The 17,480-nt window shown below is 34.0% G+C and overlaps 1 protein-coding gene across 3 annotated transcripts; it reads left to right on the plus strand.

The window, feature by feature from the left end:
* The first annotated feature begins 318 nt into the window (after positions 1-318).
* LOC110416137 (Transducin/WD40 repeat-like superfamily protein) lies at positions 319-6,973 on the plus strand. Of its 3 annotated transcripts, XM_021427990.2 has the most exons (10): positions 319-492; positions 998-1,160; positions 1,265-1,432; positions 1,593-1,679; positions 5,346-5,480; positions 5,576-5,686; positions 5,777-5,868; positions 5,958-6,063; positions 6,159-6,245; positions 6,331-6,973. In XM_021427990.2, the coding sequence occupies exons 2-10, from the start codon at positions 1,002-1,004 to the stop codon at positions 6,742-6,744; spliced, it is 1,359 nt and encodes a 452-aa protein (XP_021283665.1). In that variant the 5' UTR covers positions 319-492; positions 998-1,001; the 3' UTR covers positions 6,745-6,973. The 3 variants fall into 3 exon arrangements, with proteins under 3 accessions (XP_021283665.1, XP_089639655.1, XP_089639654.1); XM_089783529.1 differs by lacking the exons at positions 319-492; positions 998-1,160; positions 1,265-1,432 and adding an exon at positions 3,145-3,207 and having other exon boundaries at positions 1,614-1,679; XM_089783528.1 differs by lacking the exons at positions 319-492; positions 998-1,160; positions 1,265-1,432; positions 1,593-1,679 and adding an exon at positions 1,773-3,207.
* The last annotated feature ends 10,507 nt before the right edge of the window (positions 6,974-17,480 follow it).

Consider the following 17,480-nt stretch of genomic DNA (forward strand, 5'->3'; position numbering starts at 1 on the left):
AACTTGAACGGGTAGTTTGGGCAAGTCAAAACTTAAGAAGTAGAGAACTTGAGAATCCGGAAAACAACAGACAGAGAGGGCATCAAAGATCTTTTCCCGTAAAAAACAAGGCCTAAATTCATGCTAATTACAGACGGCGGTGATCCACCTCCTAAAACCCGGCGGTTGAGAGTGGACCCTACAAAAGCACACGGATTACTTTCTTTATTTTTTTTATTTTTAATTTTTTACAGTTGGGCCCCTCACTCTTGGGTCCACTCTCACACTCCCCGCTATAAGTAGCGCGTTGAGGGATGGCTTCATTGCTGTTTTAGCAAAAGCCTCTACAAAACTTCCTTCTACATCTTTCGTTTTTTCTCCTCTGGTTCTTTGCTTAATTGTTTATAGCGTTTTTAACGAACCTCTTTTAGCTTCTCCACCGCTCGAGTTGTAACTGTAATCTTGGCCGTTGAACTGTTTCGGTTTTCTTTTTCTCTCTCTGTTTGTTTCCCGGTAAACTGTTTAGATTCCCGTTATTTTGCGCTTGTTTTCTCTGTTCTTCCCTTTCTTTTTGCTTTTAAACCTCTTTGTGCCTTCGTGATCTACCGTCTACGTAATTTTTTCTTTATTCGCATTTTCTTCTTGGCAATTTTTTCTTTATATTTTTGAATGGTTTTTGCGGGCCATAAATGAACCATTTTATGGCTCTTTAGTTCTTTTCTTTTTTTAATTTTCTTTCTCCGAGGATTGTTTGTTTACGTTGATTTTGCGCTTGCCGTTCTCTTTTGTTGTTTTCGTGGCATTTTGCCTTCATTCTTAACTCAATTAGCTATTAATATTTTAGTTTTTTTTTGTAAGGGAAAAGTTATGTTGTTTTGTAAAATTCTCTTCTCAATTTCTTCATTCAACAACTGTTTCTTTTTTTTTGGATTGATATTAAGTGATATAGGAGTTTAAGGCTCTGTTTTGTGTTTTTTTTTTTTACTAAAATTTCTTTTAACCTGTTCCCCAACTGTAGAAAAATGGAACACTTTCAAAACGACGATCTCGAATACGTTGTTGATGACTACTACGACGTCGATGATTTCGAACACGACAATCGCTTCGCGGAACCTGAGCCTCAGAGAGACACCGCCGATTTGGACTCTTTTGACTCCGACGTTGAAGACGATTTTGAATCAGTGTGTTTTTACACTCTTTCACGATTATGCTTGATTCTCACGATTTAGATTCTAGAATCTGTAGCTAACTTTTTTTTCCCATGTTTGCTGTTATTTGGAAACAGAGTAAGCCGAAAACTGATACATCAGCCGTGGAAGCAAGAAATGGAAAAGATATACAAGGAATTCCTTGGGAGAGGCTTAACTTCACTAGAGATAAGTATCGCGAGACGAGATTGAGACAGTACAAGAACTACGAGAACCTCTCTGGTTCTCGCGAAGAGATGGAAAAGGTTAGTTTCTGTATTTCTTGCTAATTCTAAAGCTTTTTTTTTTTCATCCGTTAACTCTAATTTCCATGAACTGTACGGATGTTTTAGCCTTCAATTGCCCGTATACCTATGGAGTCGTTTCCAAAAAATTTTGTGCTAAGAATGCGTATCGTGTTGACAGGAGTGCTTGCAAGTAGAGAAGGGAAAGGCCTTTTATGACTTTCAGTTTAACACAAGGCTTGTCAAATCGACAATTGTGCACTTCCAGGTAGAGAATTTGCTCCTCACTTTTATTTCTAGTGTTGATCTACTGGTTGTTTGCAATTTCGTTCCCGTTTTAAGGCATCGCATTGCATTTATTTGAGTGGAGGTTTCAACTCTTCATCTTTTATGATAAGTCCGTCTAAGCACAATTTGGTTGATTCTTTAAAATGTCATGGGTCGGCATGTTCAATGTTTTGAATGCATAGGAATTTTAAATACATTCTGCACATAATTATCTACAGTTTATAAGAGATGTGTTATCTTGGAGTCTTTAAATTTTAATTTATTTGTTAGTTTTTATATTCAGTACTGCTGCCCACCATCAAGTTTTTCATATTGATTTGCATCATCTTAACTTTGGTCTTGGTAATTCATGTAGTTATCCTTTGCAGGTTTGAACTTAAATTATTTGCATATCACTAGTCTCATAGTTTTGCAGGTCTTCTTGTCATATTATTACATTTTATCCATGTTATTATTTGATTATGGCTCTGTGCCTGAACCATTCATTGGAAGGTATGGAGTTTACATCTGCTTTGTTAGACCATAGGCTTCAGTAGCTTTTTCTCTTTTTGTTATAAATGTAAATTATATGGCTTTGTAGTTAACTTACAACAGCTAATCTAAGCATGATAAGTTCTTGAGATTAATTAGGGTTGAGTGAGGCCATATTTTAATTCGAGTTTGACTTAAGAGTTTTTTTGACAACTTTTTCTTGTTCTTCTGTTAGTTTGAAATATTAATGTACCCCACTTAAGGAACCAAGATGGGGTTTGTATTTACATGAATCCTTTTTGTGCAGATTTGTGAAGGATGCTTTATATTTACTTGCACATGCTAACAGTTATACATATTGTAAAAATTTAAAAGCAATATATGCAGAGGTACCGTCCTGATTACGGGTATTGATGCGTCATGGCTGTGGTATGACTTGGGATTTTTGAAATTTTGTTGACAATTTATAGTTAAAACTTTATATTTGTAGTTTTTGACAAACATGCACAGATTCAAACACTTTGGAGGCACAATCACACACTCCCACACCCCATACTTCTGCTTATATACATGTGTTTGCACGGGAAACTGCTACAGCATCTAGCTGCCATTGTGAAGCTTATGATGTTGATGATTAAACTTTGAACTATTCCCTAGATGTAGTCTTTTCTGACACTATACGAGCCATGGGTGTAGAGTTGCGCCAGACTTTACATCTAACTCCACTGATCTGATCAAGGTGCTAAGACAGCTATATCATAGGTGTTAGTAATCTATGTCTTGACCATTTAATTTTCCTTTACTTCAGATTCATTCTCATTTCTAGGGGCTACTATTTGATGGTTGCATTTAGATATATGATTTACCTTTTTATTGTTCCTGGAATTTTTGGGTTAGGAATATATTTGTTGCCTATTAATTATATGTAATTAACCTCTGGGGCATTTAGGAATGCTATTTCTCTCTTATTTCAGCCTTTAAAGCAAGTTGGGAGTAATTTCTGAGCAGCTGGCGCGATAAAGATGCATTGTTATATGGTATGATGGGAAAATGTTTGAGCATTTAAGAGGCCTGTGTAGTGGTTCCTGTAATTTGAGTAGAGCAATATGTCCTGCACTTGAAGGCCAATTAACACTTTGCATTTTATCATTGCTAGAGCGTTTTTAAATTATTAGATGCATTCATGGTTATCAGAATGTGTTTGTTTATTATTGCTTTTGAGGGACCGTCTGCATTATTCAATTTGCATTTAATTGGAGTATACTGTTCTGAGATACTATCTGCATGAGTAATCCAATTTGCATTACCTGATTAATGTCCCATATTATTGTTGGATGATCTCCTTCATGTGCATGCTGAAATTGATCACTAGTTGTGGAACCAGTTTCCTTTCTCAATTTTATTTTTGCATATTTCTTTCTGTCATCAAGTTAGAGGAAAGTCTTAATTGGTGCCAAATTCCATATTTCAGTTTCTGGTGTTGTGAATGAGCTGTGTATTCGTCTTAGCCAATTGGCTTTTGAACTTCAGTTGGAGGGTAAATGTGTTTATTGGATCTGTGTAGATCTATGTATGATGCCATTTAGTTTTTTCATTGTTGGTTTATACTTCCATATCTTTTTTCCTACCCCTTTTCTTGGATAGAGGTCTGGAGTTGTAGGTGCATGTGTAAACAAGGTCCTAACCTCATTGATTTACTTCTTGAATAGATGCTGGGCAGTTTTATGTTATATGAGCTGTTAAGGTTGGGTCCTCCTTCCTTACTTGTATGATAATTTCTATGCATTATGCTTCATAGTAATTAGTCCATATAGATATTTCCAAGTTTTTAACTGCATGATGATCTTTCTGCGTTATGCTCTTGAGTGCCACAAAAATCAATGGTGGTTTGTGCAGGTCCACTAGTCATTACTTCCAAGTGATCTTGAGCATTTCATTGTGTTGAGTCAACCCTTTTATAGCTTAAATAGGGTGGGTCCTAACCAGTTCACCATATTGAAGTGTGTGATAATCTTTCATGCATTCTGCTGTGTCATTCTTGTAATTATCACTTAATTTCTTATTTTTTATCATTTTCATTTCATGTGGCGAAGTCTCATGCATTATCCACTTTCCGGGAATACTTTTTCCGTTTGCCTTTTTTGTTTTGCATGTGATCCAAGTGAACTTAGGGTGTTATCATCCTTGCTTGCCATTGTGTTGAGTCCTACTTCTATAGCTTATATAGGGTGAGTCATATATATTTTGCCGTCCTTTAATGCATGATGATCTTTCTGCATTATGCTCTGAAGTTGCACTAAAAGTCAATGGTGGTTTGTGCAGGTCCCCTGATTCCAAGTGATCATGAGCATTTAATTGTGTTGAATCAATACTATTATAGCTAAATAGGGTGGGTCCTAACCAGTTCACTTACCGAACTCTGATAATCTTTTATGAATTATGCTTTGTTAATTTTCACTTAATTACCCGTGTTTTATCTTTTTTGTTTCATCTGGCAACTTATTCATGCATTAGCCACCATTTGTGAGTTCTTTTTCCTTTTCTCTTTATTATTTCCATCGTGGGTATTTTGAGCAAAAGTAAATTGGGGCTTGAATTTTGTAGGGGGTTACATAAGGTCAATGAAGGGTTATTTGACATATGCATTTGTAGTGTTTTCTGTTGCATATGATGAAATTGAGCTTGTCTCTTATCAAAAATCATTTGGGTGGATTTATGGGTTTTATGGGTGTGAACTGTATTTATGGGCTAATTAATATTTTATTGGTAACTATTTTCAAAATCAATGATCTGCACAAGAAAGTCAGTGGTGGTTTGTCTCTCTTATTTGCTGCGCATTTGCACTAAGCATAATCTTGAGCATGCCATTGTGTTGAGTTGTACTTTTATATAAATGATGTTAAAAGACAGTGGTTTTAGTTATCCTATTGAGTTGTGAAGCTATTTGTGAGTCTGTAGTTAATTGCTATCCCTATTTTTGTAGGCAAAAGGATTATATGGTTGTATGGTCTTCCACAATTGCACTCTAACAGACATGCATTTTGATTTACTTTTATGATTTTAGTTTCAAAGTGCATTCTAGGTGATGGATGATATAAATTTTGATCTGCTTTTATATATGGCAGAATGCTGTTATTAGTTTATGGTCATGAATCTAATTTATTTTTCTTTGTAGCTGAGAAATCTGTTGTGGGCTACATCAAAGCACGATGTGTACCTCGTGCAAAATTACTCAGTAATGCATTGGTCATCACTGCTACACAAAGGCAAAGAAGTGCTGAATGTGGCTAAGCCAATTGTTCCCAGCCTGGTAAGTAAGGATGGCCACAATTAAATTCGACTTCTGCTGTTAAACTTACTTCAAAGAAGTCTCGAGTAAAATTCCTTCTTTTGGTATCTTTGTAGAAACGTCCTGGATTGCTGTCTCAGCAACTCTCTAGGGTGCAGATTAGCACTATGGCAGTTAAAGAGAATTTAATGGTGGCAGGCGGTTTTCAAGGGGAGCTTATTTGCAAGGTATGTGTTTGGTCTGACAGGTGTTATTTGATTTGATATTTTATTTGCAATTTGGCTAATGTTTTTGAGTTTATTCTTTTGCTTGGTCAGTATTTATATCAACCAGGGGTTGCATTCTGCACAAAATTAACTACTGATGATAATGCAATCACCAATTCAGTGGATGTGTACTGTAATCCTAGGTGAGAAATATTGATTTTCTGACAGGATAATATGGACAACTTTGATAACATTTTGAAAGGCGAGCAACTAAAATCTTTTATATCTGCAGTGGTGCAATGAGAGTTATGGCTGCAAATAATGATGCTCAAATCAGAATTTTTGATGCTGAAACTTTTGCTAGCCTTAACCGCTTCTCGTTTGACTGGTCTGTAAATGTAAGTATTGCTCTTCAGAACCCTGCTTTAGATTTCAATTTGTCAATATATTTTTTAATGTACTTAGTACCTGTATGGTTTTGTGTTCTATCTAGAATACCTCTGTGAGTCCAGATGGCAAGTTGCTTGCAGTCCTTGGAGATAGTGTGGAGTGCCTGATTGCAGATGCTCAGTCTGGCAAAGTATGTTAGTCTTGCTGAGACTCCACATATTTGGTGCATTTGAGGTTTTAAGTCTTCGTATGTCTAATTTTTTGGTACAATGCAGGTCACTAGCTGTCTAAAGGGGCATTTGGACTATTCTTTTGCTTCAGCTTGGCACCCAGATGGGCACATTCTGGCTACTGGGAATCAGGACACTACCTGCAGATTGTGGGACATAAGAAACCTATCCAAGTCCCTTGCTGTGCTGAAGGGAAGAATGGGAGCAATTAGAGCTGTTAAATTCACATCAGATGGTCGGTTTTTGGCCATGGCCGAGCCAGCAGATTTCGTCCATGTTTTTGACACGGAGTCTGGGTATGTAAATTGCCAAGAAATCGATCTTTTTGGTGAGATAGCTGGAATATCCTTTAGCCCAGATACAGAAGCTCTCTTTATTGGGGTTGCGGATCGCACTTATGGCAGCTTGTTAGAGTTCAATCGCAGGCGATATAATCATTATTTGGACGCCATCTTGTAGATTGTAAGTCCGCCGATATCTATCAGGGGCAGATTATTGTGAATATTTTAGCACAGGATTGGATTTTATATATTTAAGTGGTCGTTTCAAAAGTTCCTGGATAATTGGGTTCTAGCATTATGGCTAGAGGAGCAGAGTTAGTCTGAATTGGCACTGGGCAGTGACTTGTTTCTGTGAAGGTGAATTTTTTTACTAGCAGAAATGAATGAAAATTTTTGTTTTTTGTAAAGCTGTTGGTAGTCGTATGTATATGTGAAAGACTTTGTTGTAGGTTTCAAATTCTTTTGTTAAAAGCACGTTTACTACCAGTTTTAGCTATTATCTTGCTTTGCAAATTCAAAAAATTTGGGTTGGAGAATTAAGGTTTTTGTAAAATATTTTATAAGAAAATTTAATATTTTTTGGTTTGAATTATTTCATGGAAAATATTTTTTTGCCAATTGGAGTTATTTAGATGTTGAAATAATAAATAAGAGTTATTGTAAAATGATAATAATATCTGATTCTCATCGATTTGAGAATAAAAATAAAAATAAAAATAAATAAAATTAATATTAATATTTTTAAAAACATTTAATCACATATTTACAGTAGAATGAAACTCTTAATTTTAAAAAAAATTCTATCTTATTAATTTTTAACATAATATTATAAAAATATAAATATTTATTAATTATATAAGACATTAAAAATTTATGTTTATAAATGTATATTTATGAAATCATTATTTTTGAAATATTTTTAATTATAATTATTAGTAAGATTTAAATTTATATTAATAAATGTGTATTAACGATCATTAAAATATTTTTTGTAATAATTACTAGTAAAATTTATTTAATTTATAAATAAAAATTTAAATTATATAAATAATTTTATTAAAATATTTTTAAATTCAAATAAAATTAAATAATTTATAATTAAATATTAATATTTATTAAATTTATATTTTACTAAAGCAAACAGACTTTAGTGTTCTGATTGTTTTTTCAACTTGCGTCTAGTGCAGTCATTCAATGGCCGAGTGTGAATACGGGTATGTAATTTATAAAAGCCCAAATTGCGAAGGCAATCATTCAATGGCTTAAACACAAAACCTCAGTACCAGAGTGAGGCTTGGGTTGCGTAGCAGGGATTTTTGGCCTTGAGAGGAAGCCTAAAGCTATATTTCTTATTTCGGTACATGAGCCTAAAGCTAATGGATTTTAGTTCTATTATTCTATACGTCTTCCTCTTGTGTAGTAAAGAACACATACCGATATAGCTCAACATCTGTTCCCTTGGGCGACAAAAGCAAACAAGTTTTCAAGTTTAAAACCATCCACAAAGGGAACTTGGGGAGGGGAACAGAACGGCTACAGAAAGTTTGGTATCTGTCACAGTGTCGTGTTAAAACTGGGTTCCAATTTTTTGACCAAAAGTTAATGTTTTGATGGCATCACCATCACCTGGGGCCTCGGACTGGAGAACTGTCCTGAAAATGACCCATTCACACTTTATGCGGCAGCTGCGTGCCCGTAGCTCAAGATTTGCGTTAATCCAGTATTTAAATCTGCTTTTCATTGTTTGATCGTCAATATCTAATAGTACAAGGAAAAAAAAGTTTTGCGGTATAGCAACAAATGGAGCCCAAACCTTTTTGAGGATGGTAAAGGCAAGGACAAAGTCCTATCCCTTGTGCAGGAAATTGAAGGTGACGGATGATGTCGGCAAGTTGTAATTTGTCGACGAAATTCTTGATGATCTGGTACACAATTCCTAGTAGGATTAGCAAAGACTTTTGTCAATGGAAATCTATCTGTGATCTTACAACCTTAGCCGAATTGCTTGTTGCTCTGTTTCATGTATGAAGAGCCCCCCCCCTTGATATAGACCTGGGTCCGTATTATTCATCCATTTTTCTTGATGCCCCTCTTGACTAGTTTAAAGGTTTAGATTCCTACAACTGTTCAGAAACATTAAACATTATTGTTGTCAGGACTAGGACATGAATTCCTACTACAGCTGTTTTGTGATTTTTATTTTTGTATTTAACGCTTTTCAGTATCAAACAAAAACCTTCAAATTGACGATCTTGGCTGGAATTAAACTAGATAATTCTCATAATCAACAATAGCGTGGGTCAGGGTCTTTTCTTTTTCTGTGCATGGATCAGATGATCGATTGTTCCACTTTTCTTTCACCCTTCATATCCAACTGTGCCAGCGCTTGATATTTTGTCAATTCATGCTTATCAACTAAAGGCTACCTGCCTTAGGGTTCAAAAAAGAATTGGTGGAGGTATAGCTTTACTCACTCAAATCAAATACATATTATTTATCCTAAGAGCCTGGATGGAAAACCTTATCCCAATATTGGTTTCAAACAAATTAATTTAGCCCACTGTTACGGGTTGCAACTTGACGACAATGACAAGAATAAGATTAACTTTTATGGTACTTTATAAGCCAAAATCATTGCTGATTTAATTACCACTTTAAAGATAGTATGACTTTCAACTTTAGCTTGCAACTTGCCTTTTAGCTGCTAGTACTAGGTATCAGGTATTAGATCGTCCTCGACGGTTGGGTATATCTGATAAAAAAGGGGAAAGAAAAAGCTTTTGATTTTCGTTCAAAGTTTTCCAGACTTGTGAAATGAAAAGAACATATCATCACATTTTCTAAGATGGATTAAAGAACCCTCTAACCAATATATATATATACTTTTTATTAATCAGTTTGACAATCCAAGTTGAACAAAGCTTAGATTATTATTTGATCGCTTGACGTTTACAAATATAAAACCAAAAGTCTAAATTTACTTCCGCTCAACTTGCAACTCCATTTTCCGTGGAAAAAGGGATGAAAACGTTAATTTTCTTAGCATTTACTTTAATAACTGTTTTTTGGGTTTGTAGGGCTATTAGCCTCCTGGTAGGATTAGACCGCATGTAATTGTCCCGCTTGAAACTTGAAAAGGAAGTCGAAAGATTGACCTTCGTAAACCTAATAAATCAGCCCTGCAACATGGTTGGGAACCAAAGGAAAAGTTTGTATTTTGAACATTTCTAATATCATCTTTTACTACGTTTTCATCAATGAAAACTAAAGGGGAAAAACTTTTAATATAGCTTAAGAACCTGGACCTAAACAGAATATGAATTTTCCAAGAGCAATCTGAATTAGTTCGCATGTAATATGAACCCATCTAATCCAGAAATCATACAACACGAATTGTTCACAGAAAACGCTTTAGGGTCTTGGGAAATTAGATCATTCTAGTTTTTGGGAATGAGAAGATCGGCCCACTCTATGGGCATGGCAGATTGGTTTGGCTCAGTTCTAAGCCTCAGGTGACAGAAGGTGCACAACCCTCCACTTCCATGCAACTGTTTCCAAAATTGTTTTTACCTGTGCCAATTCAATGAGATGAAAATATAGCCGAGAACTTCGTGCAGACCAAGTTTCCTAGAAAAAACCCATATATTTTATTAAGATTTGACACAACAAGAAGAAACAATATTAGTTGATGTATCAACTTCAATAACACAGAGTTTCTGTTCCACAGGGAAAAATAATCTTTGCCCTTCGTGAAAGCGTAAGGAAGTTGTAGTAATTTGGGGGTTGTGCCATGTGCAATGTCGTGAAAAAGTTGAATTTTGGAAACCCCCCACCAAATCAGTTGAAAAATCTAGCCCATAGTGACATGAAATTCTAATGAAAATGACAAGAATTCGCTGTCTTCCAGAAATTCATGGGCAAACGTTCAAGGAAAAAAAAACGCATAATTCATGAAAGAGCTGCTTGACTGCTTTCTTGTCTTTCTCACCTCAACATTTTATGAACACGAAGGGAGGCTTTTCACAAATGTTTTAATCACCAGTTTGAAGTGTGACCCTTCAATAAAAACCTTTTGTGTTGAGGGTCCAGGCAGGCAGCCCCATTGCTCCCTCGATTCTGACCTAACTATTGCTACCACCTTGGAGCCAGTAGCTGACTCTTCTTTCTTAATTTGTTTAAGAAAATGAAATCAACCATATGATCTAGGTTGCACACTTACCAATATATGATTTTTCAGATTCTTGCACACATCTTCATTCTCGTCTAAGTACTATTGAGGCTGAGTTCTTGTCTTTCTTCTTATAAATCTCCAACTAGTATTGAACCAGGAACTAAATGGAAAACTCCATTATATGCCAAAGGCAAACAAATGTATATCTAATTATTAGTCCATTGCATTGTATTTAAAGTTGTAAATTAGTTCAGCTAACCTCAGTCGCATACAATATTCTCTATTCAACTCATTCATGTAAGTATAAGCGTGTTGTGAAATTTTAAGTTTTGATATTTAAACTTGTTTATTGATGTTTATTTCAAATTTAAGATTCGTTGAAACAATTCGAAATTTTTTTTAAAAGTGATTTTATTCAATTTTGATATTGAAATATCAATATCTTTTATAATTTAAGATTTAACTCTTAATCAAATTCTTCAACACAATTCACGTCGAAATTCAAACAATAAATCAAAATTGAAAGAAAAAACGAATTGATGTGTTAAGAAAGTAAATCAAAAATCGAAAACAGGTCATAATTCAAACAGCTCAAAAAGCCAGTTGATGAGTTGTTTAATTCACATTCAAAGCCAACTCCACGTCCTCCTTGGATCACCCTCCATTTGGAAGTCGTAAACTGTTCGAGGTGATCACTCCTAGTTCTCGTGCAGACACACATGGCGCTGCCTTATCTCAGAGTCACATTATTTGCTGATGGTCTAGTCTACGACTACTCATACAAAGGTAATTATTGCGTACAGAGTGATGCATAGGTACTACTGGGAGATTGGTCTCCATCCCACGAACCAACCAACCACCCGAACCATTGCTCTAACTAAAGCACTATCCACCACGGATCGAACCACACTTGGCAACACGCCAGGGGTTGCCTGATTGACTGAAAAACGGCCGCCACATCACTCAGTTTAAACCGCGTTTAAAAAGTGTCTGATTTTGGGTTTCTATGGACCACTTCAACGTTCCACCCACAGCTTGGCTTCCTTCGTCTTTACGCTCATTTTTCTTCTTCTGTCCACTAGTACTATTTTCTCTGCGTGTAATTGACTGTGTTCCAGCTAATTTCTTCTTGCATGTGACCTTTTCTTGCTTGTTCTTGTTTTTGTACTGCATGATCAACACTAGGACATGACACTTTGGAGCCCTATGCTCGATGATATCAGGGTCGGTTCTCTTGCTTTTAAATCTTTATTCTAAACACGTGTCAAATTGATTAGTTTCTAGACTTTGCTAAAAGATGCTAGCACAAATTCATATAGTTGTTCCCACTCTGGAATCTGGAGTAGCATAAGCTTACAAAGTTATGTCAATCAAAAGATTCAGAAAGCAGGAAGAGGTTACAGTGAAGTGACTTTATTCAAAGATGGGTTTATTTAACTCTGCAGACAAATTTGCAGGCTTGAGAGGATAGTCAAGGAGCACAAGAATATAGAATTATACGATGCTAGAATAAAGTAGCCCACGTCTACAACACTGCCAGGCTCAAAAGTCAATGCATCTAGTGAGAAGCTTCCATCGGGAAAAGTTATCCCTTTCTTAAATTATACAAGAAAAGGTCCCTCTTCAACGTTCAACTAAGTATTTACTATGTAGAGTTTTGAGAACCTTAATTTGATTCTTAGTTATTACTAATGTTTGTTATCATATGTGTTATAAGTGGATATATAGTTTTTATTCATAAAAAATATAAATAATTTTTGAAGTGTGAAATTTACAATATAAATAATTAAAATTCAGTGATATTATGTTATAAACTATAAAATGATATTATAGTTAAGTAATTTTTTTCAACCTTTACATATAATATAGATAATTATAGGTGGCATTGGGTAGGTTGAGTCAATTTAAGATGGAATTATTTTGGATTACAAGTTTTATGGGATCATATACCATTTCGGATACAAGTTGCCCAATTATCAAAATATTACAGATTTTGGATTATTTTGAGTTGGACCAAATGGGGTTCGAGTTACCTCACATGTCGATTTTTTTAATATATATAATATTTATAAAAATACAGTTAAAAAATTTAAAATTATATTTGAATATTTGATTCATTTATTTATATATGATCTCTTTATTTAAAAAGTAAAGTTTGAATTTATTTTTTTCTAATTAAAAAAAATTAAAATTATCATATATATATATAACATCAATTTTTTTAACTTACATATAATAATAAAATAGATTTTATGTTATAAGAGTTAATCACAAAATTAAATTGTTTACCCAAATATAAAATAAAACCAAAACAAAATTTTAAATTTGTTATATGATTAAAACAAAATATAAAAACTGTACATGTATATTTTTTTACATAAAGTTGAATCACTACAGTAAAATTTAATTGCCTCTCTTTCACTTATTTTTATACATTTACTTTCTTTTAAAAAAATACTTTGGATCCGTATATATCTTAAAATGTTTAAATATTTTATATCTCATCGCATTTACATTTAATTAATTTTACTCTTTACAGTTGGTTTGTGGACCATTTAAATAGATTTGATTAACCTAGTTTTTTAATGCTTTTGGGTTAAAGTTACAAAATGCTGAGTTATTTCAGATTTTAAATTACTTTGAATCAGATTAAATTGAATATTAAATCACTTTTAATAATAAATTATAATCTCCTTTCACATTAAATTAATTTACCATATTATAGGTTATAGGTGAGATCAATTTTAGATAAAATAAGTCGAGTTTCTCGAGTTGAGTTAAATTTTAATATTTTTTTAGTGAGATGTTAGTGCATTAGGACATAAAATTAAGTAGTAAGGATGGGATAGAATATGGGATTATAAAAACAAAAAAAAAACTGAGAGAAAGCTATACATACAATTTTGCTTAACAAAACCAATTGTTTACAAGAAAATATTCAAATACAATTTCTCTTGGTCTAGGCATGCAATGCAATCTCTTCTAAACCAAAATTCATACATTGACCAAGGCCAATTCCATTCATAATAACACTCACTGAACCACTTTGTGCTGCAAATTGATTGATTTGAATAATATAAATAAATGAAAAAACATTAACAACAATACAATTTTCAGTCATTTACTACCACTCTTGTTCCTTAATAATCACAAACAAAGCTTAACACAGCAAACATAACTTAACCGAGTCAAACACACGTGGTATTTTGCAATGACACCAACCTTATTTCGAAATTCTATGGTATTCATTGGAAACACGTAGTAACCATGAAAACTTTATGTGCCGATTTTCCTTGGGAATGCAAATTTTGTCAATATGTGATTGTTTGAATTTCATGTGATTTTTTTTTTCTGCTTTTACCCTTTTGATACCAAAAAGGTAAAAGAAGTTTGCTAAACTCCAAATGATGAAACAGACTTTTTGGTTTGTTTCAAAACGTGTTTGCGTTGATGGGTTTAATCACATTTTTTCTTCGATGTGGGGCTACAAAGGCAAGGAAGGAAGCTATGCATTGATGAAGAGAGAGGGCAACACACACGGAGCACAGCACAGCACAGCTCACGATTTTGATAGAAATTAACCTGAGTAGGAATTAGACAATGTACTTAAAACAGGATCGGTTTGACTTGGATTAGGCCCCTTTTTTTTAATAATTAAAGGGTGGAAAATTTGAGTTCTGGGTTGCAATCAATCATGGGAAATGAGGTGTTAATGGGTTGTAAAAGTACTAACAACAAATTTCAATTAGTTCAATCTATTATTGATCAATATATTTAAACAATAATGAGGATATATATATCCCACTTTAATTAGGAAGTAACCATTTTCCATGTTTTGATACTATACATATTTCTAGATGATCAAAGCCCTTTAATTTGTTCACGAATTTATTAGTTTCTTATTTGTTTTAGATGATGCCAACTAACCAAATTCATTTTCCATCTACAGATTAATTAAATCCATCATAAAAAAAATAATGAATGAAAGTGTGATCTTTCAACCGAAACCATTGATTCTAGCAAGCAAGACATGCCATGTTTCTTTCCATGGTATGGTGTTATTATTTTGGTGAAAAGATTGTTTCTACCCTCGAATGGTAGTTAAAAGTTCAAAAGCTTAACAATTTTGCCTGTAGCATTGCCCAAATGCAAAGGCAGACGAAGGGAAAGGAAAATGGTACTGATGAAACTAGTGGGTAGTTGAAATTAAGAGAGTAGATGCATCGATGGAGTATTTTACCCGCAATTAAGATGACTTGCAAATAATGCATTGACTGTGAATAGAATGAATGGGGGTTGGTCTACCCCTAGATTTGCAATTAATAATACAAGTAACACGATTCCTTCATCAACTCAATCTTCATGCCCTTTATGCGGACATCGTGCTTCTCAATTCATTAACAATGGAGATTCATCACCAATTTTGTCCCAATTTTTCTTTTCAAAGCTTATATATTGACTATTATTTTTTATTATTTAAGTTTCATCATTCATGTATTACCCACGGCTGCATAGCTTACATCAACAGCATCAATAATCTTATCACGAAAACACTTATTTGATATTAGCAAACCTCATGATCCCAATGTAAAATTTCTACTTGAAAGTAACTATTAAGTTTTATCTTAAGGAACAATGGATTACACTACTTTGAAATATAAGACTTGATTCACTTTGTATCGCTGTAAAAATTAAGTAAATTTAATCCAACCGTTGGATTTTATATTCTTTTGAAATTTAAGTTAAAATTAAAAATGACTAATTATTTATTTGATAAAATTAAAATTTTAATCATTAAATATATACTGAAAAAGAAAATAGGAGACTAACTTGAAATTTTATGTGCATACGTATGTCTAAAATATTATATAGAAAATTATTGAATAAATCAAGCAAACAAATGAACCTCTTTTTTGCCATTGAGAAAATTTCGAGTTGGCAAGAGCATTAGCTTGAGAGTTGGCGTTTCGATGAGGTTTTCCCCGCCAGACAAGGTCCAGGATTATAGTTCAGGGTTGTCTTAACTCCGCCGTTGCGTCAACTAACTTAACCAACTCATTTGCCCAGCCCAGGGTTCCCTCCTCTAGATTTTCCCCGCTCCCTAGTCTAATTAATAATTTCAGGCCCCCCATAGCATACTCTTACTTTATTTCTAAGGGCCGCGAGTTTTCAAAAGCGTGAACGTCACATCCTCCTACAACCACCACGAAAAAGGCTTACCATATACGTTGCAAAACACGCGCCGCCTCTAGTCGTGGGTCAAAATCTCCAATGGTACATGAAGACTTCGTTTGTGGCTCTCCAGTAACTGCCGCCGCAAATGTAGAGATTGTCAGACTCTCCCCATAGCCTCCGCACGTGACTTGTTCAGCTGTGAACTCAACCATGCTCATCTCAAATTAACCTGGGTCAAGTCTCAGAAAAAGAACAAAAAATTGAAGCCCGTCAACATTCTGCCACGTTGGCAGTGTCCATTTGCAGCCTTTTTCACGGCACTCCGTTTTGACTTTTTGTTTTAAACAATGACATCAAGTGGACGGTCTTATCCGTTAGATATAAAATGATGACGTCAAGGTTTTAATTCTTAATCCGACGACTGTCATTTCCTTTGGCATCATATTCTTGTATACTTTAAGCGTTATTTACTAATTTTTGCACCTTTCAATGGGACCATAACTTAATTTACATATTAATTATATTCTGGAACGCTTTGAGTATCATATAAATTATTAATTACTTAGGATTAAACATGGTGATCGTGGAAGGAAGCTGGCGTTGGCTATCCATTAAATGATAGTTAATGATGGAGTGCCCACTCTCGTCCCATCTTTCAAATTGCTTCATTTTCTATCCTACTCATCTCCATAGCCCCCAAAAAATAAACAAATAAATTAATTGAACCTAACTTTCAAATACTTAAATATTCTAATTTGATATATTAATATAATTTAATTAATTATTTTAAAATAATTTTAATTTGGTGTGTTGTTATGATCAAATTATATTACATAAAAAATGTTTTATAAATAATAGTATCTCCACTAATAACCATCCCCATTTGGTTTTTTTTTTGTCACAAAGTACCATAATTTTTTTTAATAATTATGCTATGAATTGCATTATTTTTTGGTTATCATTTATTCATATTTCATACTAGACTTGTACGAAATTATTACTAATAAACGATATTTTGTTCAATTGCTCAAAAAGCCAAAGTGGAGCCAAGTTGGTGATGCATTAATAAGGGTCACGACCATTTGTCAACTGCCCTTTCCTTCAAGTGCAAACCTAATCTCATGAATTAAATACATCAAACTTTAATTGATTTATTTTCTTCTTTATTTTATTAAGGGTTTTCTTTTCATAGAAAAATAAATAAACCCAAAAGAAAAAAATGAAATAACTCTAAGTGTGAACCCAAGCAAGAAATGGTCAACATCCTCTGAAGAAAAACTATCCGTGACAACTACGAGAGTGTCCACCGACACCTGACGGTAAGTAAACGGACAGGTGTCGGTCTGGGAACTAGAATGGGGTACGTGTCATGACATGAGTGGTTGCAGACCACTGATTGAATGAGTCTTACGTCAGAGAGCGCAGAGCTGAGTACAACCGAGAGGTAGGTAAAAATTTTAAAAAGAAAACAAGTGAGGTTAAAATAAAGGATTAATGATGATTAACAGCAGTGTTTAGGAGAGTTAATTAAGGAGTTGGAGTACTATATAAAGTGAAGGAAGCTAGGG

This window comes from Theobroma umbraticum, unplaced genomic scaffold, assembly GCF_002168275.2.
Source record: "Theobroma umbraticum cultivar Fairchild unplaced genomic scaffold, ASM216827v3 scaffold_51.0, whole genome shotgun sequence".
Lineage (NCBI taxonomy): Eukaryota > Viridiplantae > Streptophyta > Magnoliopsida > Malvales > Malvaceae > Theobroma > Theobroma umbraticum.